Source organism: Aedes aegypti, chromosome 2 (genome assembly GCF_002204515.2).
Source record: "Aedes aegypti strain LVP_AGWG chromosome 2, AaegL5.0 Primary Assembly, whole genome shotgun sequence".
NCBI classification, from domain to species: Eukaryota; Metazoa; Arthropoda; class Insecta; order Diptera; family Culicidae; genus Aedes; species Aedes aegypti.
The window spans coordinates 347384620-347401894 of record NC_035108.1 but is presented as its reverse complement, the minus strand read 5'-3'; the positions used below and the strand labels follow the sequence as shown (position 1 = coordinate 347401894).

Below are 17275 nucleotides of genomic sequence, written 5' to 3'. Positions count from 1 at the left end.
TATTACCGAGATATCAGCTGTTGGGTTCTCGGCGAAACCGTTGAAGTGTGTAGATGTTTTAAAATATGAGAATTTTCAATAAAAGGTAAAGTAAAAATCATACTTCAAAATACGGTGAAAACTTACGATTTAGTAGTGTTAAATTACTATTAAATTCTTCAACCAGAAGCACTAAATCCTATGACTACCTTCAGCAATTCTGGCAATTCTAGGGATTCCTCAACAGTTTGTTCCAGGAAAGGAGAGTCTCTAGGAATTCTTCCATAGATTCTTCCAGTACAATCTTTACAGGGATTCTTTCAGGAATTTTTGCCAAGAGTTACTCCATGTCCTTTCCAAGCTCCAGGGTTCCTTCAAAGATTCCCTTAAAAAGTTTTCTTCTGATATTCTTATAGAGCTTCCTTCCAGAGACTCATCCAAAGAGTCCACCAGGAAAATGTCTATAGAATTCCTACAAGCATACTTGCATAAATTGACCCAGGTAGACCTCTCGAGATTTCTCAAAAAAAAAAAATCATTCCGGAGATATCTTCAGGGATTCCTTCAAGGATTTCACCAGAAATTTCTTCAAAGTTTCCGTCAGGAATTCCTCAAGGGATTCTATAAGGTTTTTCTTCAAGAATTCAAGTAGATGAAAAACCAAATTTAGTACAATACCATTTAATTCCATCAGAGTTTGTACCCTTAACTGTAAGGCCGTCTTCAGTGTCGTGTACTAGACACCGAAGACGGCCTTACAGTTGAGGTTGAAATACGCGTATCAGTCAAAGGATAAAAATTCTAGTGGAATTAAACGGTATAGTACTAAATTCAGTTTTTGATCTACTTATAGGTATTCCACTATACAGCTCGAAGATTTATTATATTTCAACTCTCCTAGAGATATCTCTTAGGAAATCGCTATATGAAATACTCCAGGAATTCATTGAGAATTTGTTCTAGAGATTCGTTATTGCTATATAAATTCCGCAAGGCTTCCTTCGAGAATTCAATCAGAAATTATTCTGAGAGTTTTTACCAGAAATTGCTCGAGAAACTTCTTTTTCGTGAATTCTTTAGAGTAATCCCAAAATCCTTAGAGTAATCCCTAGATATCCCTCAATGATTTCTCCAGAAAAAAAAAAACAAAAATGGTGATCCATAGGGGGCTAATTGCTCAAGGAAATCTTTTAATGCAGAAGATTTTAAAAAGCCCCTGAGTAAATTCATGAAGGAATCGCTGGAGCAATTCTTTGGGCCATCCCTTGAGGAAACTTTAGAAAAATTTCATAAAGTTATGCCAAAAGTAATATCGGGAAGAATCTGTTGCGGAATTCTTGCCTAATCCCTGAAAATTCATTGGAAAATGCTCCGAAAAATATCATGCGTTTCTTATTGAATACCCTAGGAAATATCTGGAAGAATTCCTGAAGGAATCACAGGAACAATTTTTATTGGAACTAGTATCGACATATTTCTGAAGTACTTCTTGGAGAAATTCCTTAAACCTCTAATACCCAAATTTTTATTTTCGATCTAAATATCCTTTTAAGTTATCTAAAATCGTTCTGAACACGTTTTGGGCAATGATTTATTTTTATTCGCAAATCTATGAATTTTGGTTTTTTATTTTTGAACATCCCTACCCTTTTTCATTTTTTTTTTTGAAGCCTCTTCTAGTTACTGATTTTTGGCTATAATATTAATTCAAATTTTTACAAAATTTGTATTTTTCGTGCAATTAACGGAAAAACAGGTTTGAATTTGTTTTTATACCTCCACGCTCTTCTTTTGTGATAGGTTGATCGTAGAAAAATATAAAAGGTATGTTTTTTTATATTACACGTTAAATGAACCCCGGGCATTTGTAGGTTATATAAGAATACATTTTATCAAACAGTTTTCAAAAATACAAAAAAGATTCAAAAGTCATAAAAACTTTTCTTATATGCGTGTTATAAGTCAAGGTTTAAGCCAAAAATAAAATCATTTTGATTTCCGAGCTACGAAAAAATACACAAAATTCCAAAGTGTACCCCGTCTAAAGGCAAGGTTGGGTATTAGAGGGTTAAAGAAACGACTGGGTCAATCTTTGGAGGAACTATGGAGTGATTTTCCTGGAAGAATCAATTAAAGGTTACCTTGCTTGATTGATGAAGGGATCTTTGAAAGAATGCCTGGGAAAATTTCTAAAGGAATCCCTGGAGAAATTCATGGAGTAATGCTTGAAGGAATCCCTGAAATAATCACTGTAAAGAAGGAATCCCTGCAGAGATATTTCTGTTGAAATTCATGCATGATTCTTGGAAAATTCCATGGGGAAATATCTAGAGGAATCCATAAAGAGACATTTCTAGAGGAATCTAGGTAGAGATTTTCCCAATGTAATCCCTGAGAAAATTCTTAGAGTATTTTCTGAAAGAATTCTTGGTGAATGATTCCAAAGAGGAATTTCTAAGGGAATGAATTCCCTGAGGAATTTTTAGAAAACCAGAACGAGTCTTTGAAGAATTTTTTTTGAAGTAATTTACCTAGCGATTTTCCAGGAGGTATTCCTCTAGAAATTCCTGGAAGAATCCCTCAAAAAATTCATGAAGTGAGGAAAAAATTCTGGTTGAATCCCTGGAGAAATCTCTGGAGCGATCCCTGGAGGAGTCCATGGAGCCCTGAAGCGGACTACCTGGGGATATCCCTGTATGTTTTTTTTGATAAAATCTATGGAGAAATTTTTGATGAATATCTAGAGTAATCCTTGAAGATTGTTTGTTCTAGTGCAACCCCTGGAGAAAGACTTGGAGACATTTATGCATGCATCCCTATAGAGTTTTTCCAAGATGAATCTTGAAAGGAGTCTCTGGAGGAATCTCTTAAAGAATATCAGGATAAACCGCATGAAGAGTTCCTGGAGGAATATCTGGAAGGATTCTTGGAAAATTCCTTGGAGGAAATCCCTAAATCCCAGTAAAAATTTTACTTGAAAAATCTACTAAGGATTCACTGGAGGCGTTCATGCGGAACCCCATTGGCATTCAATGATCCCAATCTCGCATATCGAATACCTAAGGTTTTCATAATCTGCTTGAAGCAAAATGAATGAACAGAACGTATCTTAATTAATGCATAAAATCAAGGATCAGCACTATATCATCTGTAGCGTACATTTCTGCCCGAGGCACTTCAATCAGCAATCACCGGATCAGCAATAAAAGAAGCAAAAAACATGCAACACAACATCGAAAAGAATCCAAAAAAAAACAACAGCAACGGCGTGAAGCGAGAGGGGAAGAGGGAGAAAATATTTCTGTTTTGATTCGCCTTATTAACGCGAGGCGTTACGCTTTTTTGACAGAAACATGAAACGCTCCTGAAGGTATAGCACTAAAGCAGCCCGTTATTTCGCCAAAACTTACTTTGAGATAGCACGCCATGCAGCTATACGGTTAATGAGCGTTAAGGTGAAACATCTCGGAGTTCAAAGATGGCCGTCACAATGGCCGACTTGTGACCCTACTCGCGTTTTCAAAGGCACAAAACTGGAGAAATAGTACTCAAATGTTCCTAATCTTCTTATTTTTCTCGATTTCCCAGAGCATAAAGTATCTTCGTACCTGCCACACGATATGCACATGCAAAAATGCAAATGCAAATCGACAGAGATAGCTCTTAGTAAATAACTGTCAAAGTTCTCTTAGGAGCACTAAGCTGAGAAGATGACTCTATCCCTGTTGGGACGTAACGCCAGAAACAAGAAGAATAATTAAATGAAGAATAAATATGTTTGATATTTGGAATGATGATCTGGATAAAAAATCATGAATTATGATCTGTCGCATGATGGGGCTATGATGATCTGAAAATGTCCACATCACACCCTACCAGAACCGGTTCTGGGATATTCCGACCAAATCCGGCCAAATCCAATTGATATAGGGTTTTGTTTGATATAATAATTGTTCATTTAGTATTTCTCTAGAATATTCAACAGAGATGAATAACGTGAAAATTTTTAAAAATATTTTATTGTCAGGTTCCTACTTTCTAGAGTTTACTGAAGCAAATTCGTGGAAGATAAATTGGATGAGTTGTTAACAAATTTCAAGAATAATCACCTAAAATACCGTGAATAATCCTGGAGATCATCATAGTTGCTTATATAAGCATGAAATTTTGTACAGCTACTAATGAATATTGGATAAATAGTAAGAAATTAATTCTGATAAAATTTCATTGCTTCTACATTACGAGGTTCATGCACAATCTCAATGTGGCTGCTATGCGGTTACAATTACCAATGTGACAAACAACTTGGTATTTTCTTCGAATTTTCTTGATCAATCTCACAGATTTCAGTAAGATGATCGAAAATGTTTATCATTTGATGATTCTTCACTTGACTTCTGCGTCCATGAGTCCTCTCGTGGTGTAGGGGTAACGCGCCCTATCTAGTGCACTGGAAGACGTGAGTTCGACTCTTACCGAAAAGACGTGTAACTTTTTCTCAAATTTCACGTCAATTTAATCAAATTGCAAAGAATATGTAATGTTAGGTTTTCCATGATAAATCATAGTTTAAATTCCTATTTATCTACACAGCAAAAAATCTCAAATTTACATGACACGTAATGTTTTATGATAATCCTGTAATAGGAGATGCAACTGAACATTCAACGATAATTATTGTAAACTGAATGCAATGATTCGAAAATGCTTGCAATCTTGAGTGAAATTGAAGCATTTCATGATCTTACATCCAACATTCGCCAATATTGCATGCTTTCTTGCATCTTGAAAGAGAAATTGCAAACAAGAATGCTCCATTTACATGATTCTACGCTGAAAATTCTGTCAAAAATAATGCACATAGATGAATCGACGGCTTGTCATTTCATGTGCATTATTTATGATTGAATTTTCAGCGTGAAAATCATAATAAATCTTCGAGCTGTTTAGTAGAATACCTATAAGTAGATGAAAAAACCGAATTTAGTACAATACCATTTAACTCCACTAGAGTTTGTATCCTTTGACAGATTCAAACTCTAGTGCAATCAAATGGTATAGTACTAAATTCGGTGAAAATCATGTTAACCGAGCCGTTTTGCATGCAATATTCTTCGAGAGAAGACGGTTAGCGTTCAATATTAAGGATTTTGGTAACAATGTTGTATATAATGGATGTGTTTAAAGGTTTTATCATTGAAAAATACATGGGAAATGGCTTTGAGAGATTGAGGCTTAAATTACGTTACGTGTAAATCTAAGATTTTTTTTGGTGTGTAGGATTATATTCAGCTTTGGCGATCAGTAGCTCAGGATTGTAACGTGCCGGAGCATTTCTGGAAGTGGCATCAGATTCAGCAATCCCAAATATACTAGAGATATATTATTTGATCTTTGAGTCACGCAAAAATGATTTTTTTTTATGCTTAATTTTCAAAGGTAGTTTATGATTGTACAGACAAAAATAATAACGAAAGAGTTTAATTTCTTCACAAAATTTAGAAAATGGTGCCGGAGGACATGCCGTTGAACTGCTGGGGTAAATTTCAGAGACTTTTTGATGGAATATTCGGTTTTTTTGCCTATTATGGATAAAACTTAAATAGACACCGGCACGTTAATGCTTCCAGTGGACGATTATGTCCTTTGAAGGAAGCACCACACTAGACAACGGACTAGCCTGCAACGCCCACTGGCACAGTCGAAATACATTCCTGACGAAAAGTTTTCCGACCTGAAGCGGAAAAAATCCACACTCCTTGATTCGATGCGTATGAATGCTTGGTGGCACTAACCGCACGGTCACGAAGCCCACTATTTCATATTTTTTTTAAATATCGATCATTACCTACTTACAGATGTAGAGAGTATTATCAATGGATTTTTCAACAACGCTCAAAACAATCCATTTATATTTGTAGTTCACTCGGTATCGATTTTCTGTTTCGCAAATCGCCAGCCATGGCAGACATCAGTTATCAATATTGTGCTAATAATAACCATTTGTTTATATGACGCTACCAAAAATGTTCATTCATTTTGGTAATTTCAGTCGTAAGCAAAGTTTACTTTATTGTACTGGGTCTTCCTTGACAACGCGTCGTTTTTGTTTTCCTTATGTTACCAACACCTTTTCTATAACATGATAAGCCAAAATCACGTGGCAACGGAATAATTGAAATTGGGATCAGTGTAATTGTGTGAAGATATTAAACTCACGAACACAATCGGCTAAACAGTGACGCTTTGCCTCGCAAAATTTTCGAGTGTTTAAGTTTCAATCCCGAGAATGAAATTGAACCAAATACTTCTCAACCCCAAACAAAAAATGTTGATTTACGTACACTACTATATTCAATTGAAGTGGAATTGAATTCGTAAATTCCTTCAGAATGATACCAGCACAATTCAACACAAACGATTAGCTGGTCGATTCTACTTGTATTGATCACCCATAGTATTGTGTTCATTAGGGGGGAAAACCTTGAAAAATTCGCAATGAAACGTAAACAGTGAAAACTTTGTAGGCATACAATAACTATGGTAGCAAAAAATGTTGTTCCCAAAACTGGGGTAAAAGTGAGTCGACCGAACGAGTGTTGGCATGTCTCTAGGTGTTGAAAAACTTTGTGATTCATTGTTGTATGGATGTTTCACTTGAACTTGTCTCTCCGCTGTAGGGGGAGCGTTTTATTTCTGGTGCTGTAGTCGTCTGAAAAAAAGCAAAATTGAAATTTTAACTTGCGTTATTCTTAGCTATATTTGGACATAAAAACTCGAACTGATTATGCAACACTGCAGGGTAATTCGTTAACACCCTTGACCGCTGGGCAACACTTTTTCAGAGTGCTTACAAAACCGCATAAAGGTGATCTGATCTCGAAATGCCAACCTGCAAGTACCGGTCTGAATGTATTTAATTTGTTCTCGAAATAGACACAACCGAACCGTGGGGGATAATGAAAAACTACTTGGAGCCTTGGAGACTCTCCAGTAGGGTTTTTTCCTTCATCATTCCATTCTAGGAGACTGTTTTTCAGTTTGTTCAGGCCAAAACCGCCCACACTTCACCAACCTGTATGCAATGGAACGTGAAATGGCCATTCCTTAGCTGTGTTCTGCTTTGTAAAAGTATAGTTTCGAAGGAATCCATGCTATGTTGGTTTAGAGGGGGAAAATTTCCCACGGGGTTTCCCAACTTTGCTTGATTTCATTCATAATGGGGAATCGTGTAAAGAGTAGGAAGGGAGACAGGAAGAGTGCTCAAACGACGGAAACGAATAGTGAGGAAAAACAGCTATCTGACCAGGAGCACTAAATACTGGCAAACATTGAGCTCTTTTACATTCGTCTTATGGCTCGCCATGTCAGCTTGTGCTTGGAGGTAACCCTTTCCAACCGAGTTGTAGATAGTGTTATTTGGAGGCATTTCTGTAGCAATAGGGTCCTAAAGCCCTGTCTCAGTTTTAGTATTAAACGCTTAAGTTTAGGGCAGAAACACATGTTTACTCAATTTTTAATTGATTTTCATTGGTTTAAGTACAAAAAACATTTTTTTATGATTTGTCACACCTTTTGGTTTAAACTCAAATGTTGGGTATATTTTGTTTTCCGTGTCCCTTCCGAAATGTCAGATAGGAACAACCCCAGTGTTCAAACTATATGCCCTGTGGCATTTTTGTCGAAAACGTGAATGTCAAACAAGATCACAAGTGTCAAGGTTCATATTCGAAACCATTTTTAAAATTGAAGTTTAAAAATGTTATAGCCGTTATTTGAGCTGGAAAACTTGCTAAAGTAGTCGCAATAACATGCTCTTTCGCATTATTAAATAAAACAAGAATTCATTAAACATTTTAGGACCCAATTTCTGAGCTAACAACGATTAGTTTGCGCAAATACCAAAAGATAGACTTATGGTTACCCCCGCAATTTGTGTATATAAACTTTTTGGTATCTTCCATCACATAATAGACGGCCTTAGCGTCCTAACGATTTTTTTTTTAATTTTACAATTTGTCAGGAAAATACTAATGCTATACCAACTGAAAACATTTGATAAGTAGATTGAAATTAGGTTTTGTTTTGTGTAACATGTACCTGAAAGGGTCAATTTCCACAGAGTATGCTTGACTCCGTTCTGCCACCCTCAAAAGAAGGCTCTCGGCAATAAATTTACAATTAACGAAGATGTGTGTCCCTCAACAACCCTTCCTTCGGTTACCTACCATTGAGGCCTGTTGCTAAAGCGAAAACTTTTTGCACGTATATCCTTCTTGAGTTGAACCCTGAAACGCGTGCTTTGGCAGCCTTCTTCAAATATCATCAACAATACATGCGAGTGGGCAAACAATCGAAGCTATAAATTGTCTAACACTCTTTCATGCTGTCTTCCACAGTCGAGTAGGACTGCCAAGAAACGTCCCACGGTAAGCGCTGACCATGCCACAAGACTTATAGCTATAGTTCCGTCCCTACATGTGTAAACACCTCCTTTCGTCGTCATTTCCGCCATGGCTGAAAGCGGATGGAAAGTGTCATGCGAGTTGCCGCTGAAGTCCGGCAAACAAGATGGGAAAAAATGCGCTCTCTGTCTCTACTTCCATTTGGTTGGACTTTCCCTTTCTCGGGTTCCTTCCGATTCACAGCTGCAGGTTTGTCCTCACTTCTTAGAATAGATTTATATGGAGAATAGGATGATATCAACAGGGCTGGTAGTGGCTGAGTGTCTTGAAAAACAAAAAAAAAAAAACAAGACAAAAAAATTATCTATCCGAGGAATTTTCAAATAAAAATTTTTTAAGTAACCTTTGATGAAACTTAAGAAATTCTTGATAGAATTTGAATTTGAATATGCTGTAGTATTAACTACTCTTGTTTTTCAAAGCAATGCGTCCCCATTGGGCAGGGCCTGCTTTTCGCTTCTAATGTTTTATTAACACTTCCACAGTTATTAACTGAGAGCTCTTTATAATAATTTGGTTTTAGAATTTTCTCAAAGGTAGTCATGTTTTGTTTTTATTGGTACTGTTCTATTGTTTCCTCTTGATAGCTTAACAGCCCTGCTAGCCCTGCTTCAAGGAGAAAAAAAAACACATCCGTGAAGCCAATGCGAGAAAAACTACAAAACCGCTTGGAAGACTTGGCCAAGACGGCTTGACCCAGTGAATCGCGGATCGGTGGGCCCAGTTACGGTAAGTTCGCGGACTAGCGCTGATGTGTGTAGTGACTTGGCACAGTGTGGTCGACCGTTAGCTGCCAAAATGTGTTCAATTAGATGATTGGATTTGTGCAGTTTATGACCCGCTTTTGCAGTAAGCGATTGGATTAACCCAAATTGGTTCAGAATGCGGCGACGATGGGGAATCATACTCGATGTAGTAGACGATGTAAAATCCGGATTAGTGATATTGTGTCCTACCGTTGTTCGATTACTAATACTCTATCTATTTGTTTTCTTCCCACTTGAACAAAAATGTGATTTCCCCTCTAGGCCACTACCAACAATGGCGATACGGCATTGCACCTGGCCGCCCGGCGGAAAGACGTCGAGATGGCCCGGATCCTTTTGGATTACGGTGCCAATGTGGATCTTCAGAACGGCGATGGTCAAACGGCACTCCATATAGCGGCGGCCGAAGGCGACGAGTCGATGGTCAAGTACTTCTTTTCAGTTCGTGCTTCTGCGGGAATCATAGATAATCAAGGTGAGAATTAAAAGATTTGGAGACTTTTGGATTGCAACAAAGTATCAAAGATTGCAATTCCATAATGATCGAACTTCAAAAATATTTAGCAACATCTCTAAAATGTGTTCATACAAAAACCCCAAAAGCTACCATAAAAATTTGAGCGGAATCTGTCAACTCTAAGCAAACTAAACGAGCAGTTTGTATCGAAGAAATCGACCAAGTATATTGGAAAACGGTCTTAATGACATTTTCGACCAAAGATTGTACTAGAGTTGGTGGAAGTCTTCCATAATGGATTTGAAGCTTAGCCAATTAATATAGAAGAAACTGAAACAAACCGGAAGCTTTCGATTACCTAGGGAAACTAAAATTCTTGTTTTCCCGTGAATGGTACCGTTCCTCTCACAGAAAAAATGTATATTTAATAGTGCTCCGAGCTCCTTCAAATTTGATGAGTCGAATCAGTTTCTAAAATAGTTAGACCAGATTTTCAATTTGGCAAAACCTTTCCTTGATTAGTTTAGAGTGGCTCAAAAATTGAATTTTCCATACTGCTACATCCCGAGCCTACACGCAGCGAGCTGAACTATCGAAATTCATACTTTTTGCTTTATAAAATGTGGAACGATTATTGCAATGCGAGCGCTTTATGTGTCGTTCTAGCATACGTTTTTTACTTTGTGAATATATGTTTGGTCTTTTTTAAAAAAAATCTTGTTTATCCTGTTATTGTTGATGTTGTTCCAAAAAATAATTACGCCTGGTTGCAGAGCATATATTGCTTAATAAAAGCGCTGATGACACAAAATTGTTCAGATTAATATTTATGCTGCAAATAAATCCAAAAGTGAGTGTCCCTAGAATCAACAGTAGCCCCGTCTGACAGTACTATTATTTCGACATATAAGAAAGTTGGGTATACAATTTTTAAGAAAATGTGTACCACCTTGATTAAAAAAAAACAAACAAAAGGGCATTACTAATACACATAAATTTGTGGATGACCGTGTTCATCTTATGTTTCATTAAACTGCACTAAATGCATTATACTGCACTATGGACCATAGTGCATTGCCAAACGAAACAACACAGTGATTTTTGATGTTAATCTATCCAGCAGTATGCTTTTCACAAAATGAAAACCAACACTGTCGTAAGATTTTGTATGTATCTCACGTTTTCTTCAAAAAACCGTTGATCCTGCTGAATAGACGTTCCATTTTTAGAAAATTACGGAAATCCTTCTGATGTTTTCGGAGTTAGTGTATACCAACGATGTATCTTCCGGTTTTAACCTCAGTTTTTACTGCACCTCAAAATATCTTATAGAAACTTTTTCAAATGGCTTTAATTTTTGTTGATAAATGAACAGAATCAGATTTCTTGAAAAAATGAGTTAAAAAATATGTATAAGATTTCATACCTTAGTTGAATTATGACAGCTTTATGACAAAAAAGTAACGCAAAAACTGAACCCCTTAATTTAATATACAAGATGTGTTCATGTATTTGCCTGGATGTATTTTTCGTTTTTTTTTTCTTGAAGCCTCTTCTGATTACTGAGTCTTGGCAATTATAAAAATATGAGTTTTTACAACACTCTTAAAAATAATGAACTTTTATTTTTTTCTGGAGTTTTTTCTTATTTTCCGTGTAGCTACCAGAAAAATATTTATAAAATTATTATAAGAGATAGAAAAAATAGGTATGAAATTATTTTATTCTTCTGTGATAGGTTGATTGTAGAAAATATAAAGTGTACGATTTTTTGAATTGCACATTAAATGAACCCCTGGTATTTGTAGGTTATAAAAAAACAATTTTCAAACATTTTCCAGTAATACAAAACAGTTTCAAAAGTCATACAAAACTTTCTCAATATATGTGTTATGGCCCAAACCTTAAGCAAAAAATTAAATCATTTTAAATACCAAGCTACGCAAAATTCCAAAGAGTATCTCGTCTCAGGGTCCCATTTAGTGTGGTATACAAAACTGTGCACATATTATATTCTTTTACAAACAACCTATCACAGAAGGAGAGCTTTATGGCATTAAAAAAAATAAACCTGTTTTTTTGTTAGTTACACAGAAAATATAAGAACATCCTTTTCCTTTTTCATTATTTCTTGGAGCCTTTCCTGGTTACCAATTTTTGACAACAATATAAATGTTACTTTATAGGGGACCAGATAGCCGTAGCGGTAAACGCGCAGCTATTCAGCATGACCAAGCTGAGGGTCGTGGGTTCGAATCCCGCTGGTCGAGGATCTTTTCGTGAAGGAAATTTTCTCGATTCCCAGGGCATAGAGTATCTTCGTACCTGCCACACGGATACACATGCAAAAATGGTCAATCGGCAAAGAAAGCTCTCAGTTAATAACTGTGGAAGTGCCCATAAGAACACTAATCTGAGAAACAGGCTTTGTCCCAGTTGGAACGTAATGCCAGAAAGAAGAAGATAAATGTTACTGCTTGCGGTACTTTTGAGTGTACGAAAATTTCATTTTTTTCTGGAACATAGTATATTTTCCGTGTAACTAACGGAAAAACAGGTTTGATTTTTTTTAATTTGTAGAAGAATATAATATGTACACAGTTTTGTATAGCACACTAAATGGGACCCACACTTTTTAAGATTATAGAAAAACAAAAATTAGAAAAATCGAAAACCAGAATTCGTAAATTTGCGAATAGAAATAATTTATCGTACAAAAAGTGTTTAGATTGATTTTAGATAAGAACTAAATTAAAATTTGGGTATTCGAGAACAGATACATTTTACACCTTATACAGTAAATCCGTTTAACATAACATGTTTTGTCTATCAATTGATGATGGCATGATTATAATTATTTGTTTGTATGTTTATGATAGCAAAAACATTGAATACAAGTGACCTACAGATATTCCTAACAAACTCAAAATGTTTTGAAGCACTCATTGAAGATTTTTTTTTTTGGAAAATACCTCGAGCAATGCTTGAAAGTGTTCTTAGGTGAATTTCTAGTTGATTCTTTGACAAATTTAAAAGATGAAAGAAAAAGATATATAGAAAAACTCCTGCCTTAGTAGTGCTTTGAAAAAAAAAATCCAGCGGCACGCTAATAAAAAGTCGTGAAGTTGGAAAAAAAAATTTAGCGAGTATGCTTATTTAGGTTAATCTTGTAAGGATCCTAAGGAGTAGTAGTATTATAATTTCACATTAAAAAGTCAAGTTTATCATTAGAGCGATTCCTAAAGACAACTTCAGGGCAAATTACGGAACATTTTTTGAAGCAATTCATGTCGCCATAGGAAAAATCTCGTAATCCTGCCTGGTTTTGGGCTGGCTGCCCTAGGATTGTAGATGAACCCGCTACTGGAGAGTAGTTCTTCACTCCTCGACCGTCCACACTCGGAATTTCTCTACAACAGCAAGTCCTCTATGTCGTAACCGACGCTGAGTGCGATCACTTGGTCGGGAGTGACTTTACCGACCCCTACTGCCTATAGCTGCATTTTTATCACATTCGACTTTTTTGACAATTTCGATTCAATACCGTGCAGGATCATCAAATGATGAACACTTTCGATCCACTTATTGAAATCTGTGAGATTGTTCTAGAAAACTTGAAAGAAATACCAAGTTGTTTTGTCACATTGTCAATTGTTATCGCATTATAGTCACATTGAGGTTATTCATGAGCCTCGTAATGTATTAATAATGGTATTTCAATCCGATTTTTTTTCTGACCCTTCACCCAATATGCGATATGAACTATATGAAATTTCAGCTTCAAATAAACACTTTTGAGGTCTTGGTAATTCCAAGAAATTTTTGTATTTTCCCATACTGCTATAAAATGCACACTAAGGTATGGCTTTTTTTCAAAACTTCTTAAAACCAAAAATTCGTGTGTTCTACTGAATTCAAATCACATTAGGAGAGAAACCTCTAAATCTGAGTCAAAAATATTAACATTTAGAAGTGGTGCAAGCGTCTTGAAGGTGAATTTTCAGGTTATAAAAAATGACCTTCAGTGAAGTAAAAAAAGACAATTTACACCGTCTTCAGCCAAAGGCTGCACAGGCTGAACAATCACGAACATTAGGCAACGGACAACACGGAACACCCAGTAGCCCAGCGATGAATTTTTCGTTTGACAAAAAGTTTCCACTGACTGGAGCGGGAATCGAACCCACGCTTCGTGGCACAATACGCCTAAACAACTGGCGCGGTAGCATCAATACCTTCAAAATTAAATTTATAAAAACTTTGTAGAACACCAAATTTGTTTAAAATCAGAACATGTTTTAGTTGTAGCAATTTATTCCAAATTTTTCCTTATTTTACTAAAAATTTCAACTTTGTAGTAATCATAGGCTTATGATCACTCAACCATTTCTTAATCTTTTTACATGCTTTTGAAGCTAATTCAATTCAAACCTTTCATACATCAAATTTTCCTAAAAAAAAATATCTTGACTAAGTTATTCAGCAAAAACTACACAAAAACATGATTTTTTAACTAAAAATGCCAGTTTTTTTTTTGCAAATTTTTGCTAGTTTAATATTATCTCTAAAGATGCAACTGGTTTTTCTCATTTGTTAAACCTTGAAAAGGACTTTGCAACAATTTTTAAATAATATTGAAACAAAAATATGTTTGCATATGTTAGAAAATATATTCACTATTCAACTCGTAATTAAGGCAAGATGCTTTATAAATTTAATTTTTATAGAAAAAATGTAATTTCCTGCGAAAAAACTTAAATAATCCAAAGAAATTGTTTTTTTTTTCATTAAAAAATCATGTTTTTGGGTAGTTTTTGTTGAATAACTAAGCCAAAATCATTTTTAAGAGAATATAATAGAAACATATATACATGCTGGACGTTAGACTGTATGTTGCGATCGCTCGATTCATTTATTGAAATTACAAGAAATACTTTCTCACCTAGGGCCCGTCTATAAATGACAGGCTACGATGGGGGAGGTGGTGTTAACAATCTACTTAAAATGCTACGTCGTGAATGCAGCATCATGACTAAATTCGTAGAACACAATCTCACTCAATCCCAGGCTAGACCCTAAAAAGAGTTTTCATAGAATGCTGAACATAAATTTAACATTATTCTGAATGGAATCCTCGAATCTCTGGACATAATTTCAACATTAAGTTGGACAAGATTCTCACAAAATCAAGGGTAGGATTCTGAGCAGAGCTCTCGCTTTATGTTGATTGGTCTTGCACATAATTGTGTAATTCTGATAGAATGTTGGTTAGTTTTCGATATCTATGAACAGTTTTTTAATCTGCTTCAAACCTAACCGAAAACTTTTACAGCTGACATAATTTTTGAATCTATAATACATTTTAATAAGCCAAAGAATGCTCTACACTAGCTGCAACTCGTTTGGTTTTCTGAAAAAAATATATAGTAGAAAGATTGACTGTAACTATTTTGAACTTTTCATCTTTCAAAAGTTTTGCCTGTTTAAGATTTTTTTTATTCATTTGATGGTTTTTTAAGTTTATTCAATCTAAATTATACATGGCAAACTTACTTTTGATAGATTCTTGATGAACCTTCTCTTCCACCATGAAGTTGAATTCAATTATAATGTTATTAGAAAAACCTTTGGAATTTTTTGTAAATATTCCCATTTTCTGAAATCCGACTATAAAAAAAAGCTTTCAATCGGTTCAACGGTAACAGCGATTCCTTGGAAACTAATTGAAAACTCTTTGATGTATTTCAAAAAAATTTTTACTGATTAATGACAAAATTTTAGATTTTCACATTGCTATTTTGCAATAAAACTTATAGGGAATATCTTGACTAAATCTACGCGAAATTTCCAATTAAATATATTTTTAAATCATAGAGATTTTTTCTGAATTTCTGATGAAGCTAAACTTTCCTAGCCTATCTAAAAAAGTTACAATTTTTCGTTTACGATTGCAATTATAAAGTAAGTCATTATAAATAATTCTTGAAGTGTTGCTATGGCTTTTGAATTCTATTTCAGGCATAAGCTTTTAAATTCGTCAGGGCAAAAAGCTTAAAAAATCTACATGAAATTGTTCAGAGATGTTTACGATAATTTCTATGAAAATTTGTATTACACTAAAATTTGCAACGAAAAATATTGTTTGATACATACAGTAGATTCTGTAGATTTATTTCTAGCTATATGAACTGTAAATTTCTTGGACAGATAATATTTAAAAAAAAAAACATTCTACATATTTTCTTGCAAAAGTTGAGTCAATAAATAATTTAATTTAATTTAATGTGTTCTAAACTAAAGAAAATGTTTTAATTATTTATGACAATTCAAGGAAATTTTATTTGTATGTTTTGATAAGATTTGACTAAGGGGCGCTGAAATGAGGGTTCGCCAAGGGCGCCATGAGGCCACGCTACGTACTTTCTCTCTCTTGTTGCGATGCTCACCTTCACTCACACTTCAAAAGAGCTCTTGAGCCTGCCGCCCGAACAAACAGTCCTCGGGGAGTTGTGAGAGCACCCTTTTTAGATGGAATTTTACTCTGTTGTGTTTTGTGTTGCATCTTCCTCGCTCATTTTATCGCTCTCTCGCAAAACGGCAAAGGCAGCACGATGCTCTAGAGTATTTCACCGAACTCTAATGATATTGAGCAATATTATCATGCCTGCCGCAGCCCTCCATCTAACGAGAGAACACTGAGATGATCTTGCGCGATCTATGTATGTGTGAGCTGGCTATCTCCGATCTGATCGATTACTATCCACCTATTTGTCATCAAACGTCAACATCCCACCGCAAAATCACTAGTGTTTGGAGGGGATTTTAACTTCCAAATTGCCAAATAACCTCCAAGTTAAGTTGTATGAAATATGGTGGCGCGTCGATCGTCGCAAATTTATCGTTAAACAGTCAATACTGGCTGCGATGACGTCGTGGTCGTCACTAGCGGAATAAGTATTGGATCCCTCTCGTGTAGGGGCAACTATGCACCCCTGGAGCAAAGCAACTTTTTGGGGTTTCTATGAATATTTTGGAAAAAATGAGCGATTTTCGCGGATTTTTTCTTGACATATCATATGCTACCCTGACAACCAGAAGTCGCATAACAGTTTACGAACAAAGTTGTTTACTCATATAAATTGCATCACATCTGCACTAAATGGTGGTTGAAATCGTTTCATCGATGAGTTTCCTCGCATAAAACGCTATGTTACGAGTTCATATGTACATTTCGTTTCGTTCCGTATACTCGTACAAAATAATTCGGATCAATCCGTAGCAGCTGCCAAATAAATTTTGTTATCATAATGTCGCATAAGAGTATAGATTAGTTCGCAATAAAATCTACACACTCGCGTTGAATGCTTTGTTTCGTCATTTAAAATATGCACGTATATCGCTTCCACTTTTGTATGTTTCACAACATCTTATACGTGAAACATTGCACATATAAGCATCGCATAACGCAAAAGATGATTTCATTATACGTGCATTCTGGTTGTCTGGGTAGGGTTCTCTTCTATCAGCCCCTGATGAAATATTGTTCAAAATCACTTCGCAAAAAGCCTACCGTGGGTCGATTTGACTCAAGGGTGCATATTACCCCA

The 17275-nt window shown here is 35.5% G+C and overlaps 1 protein-coding gene across 9 annotated transcripts in view; it reads left to right on the top strand.

Annotated features, from left to right (window-relative positions):
* The window catches only part of LOC5575210 (serine/threonine-protein phosphatase 6 regulatory ankyrin repeat subunit B), a 275762-nt gene that overhangs the window by 180547 nt on the left and 77940 nt on the right, over window positions 1-17275 (top strand). For all 9 annotated transcript variants that reach the window (XM_021846207.1, XM_021846200.1, XM_021846199.1 and 6 more), the window contains one exon: window positions 9473-9686. In XM_021846207.1, coding sequence (XP_021701899.1) covers window positions 9473-9686 — 214 coding nt within the window. The remainder of the gene's footprint in view (window positions 1-9472; window positions 9687-17275) is intronic.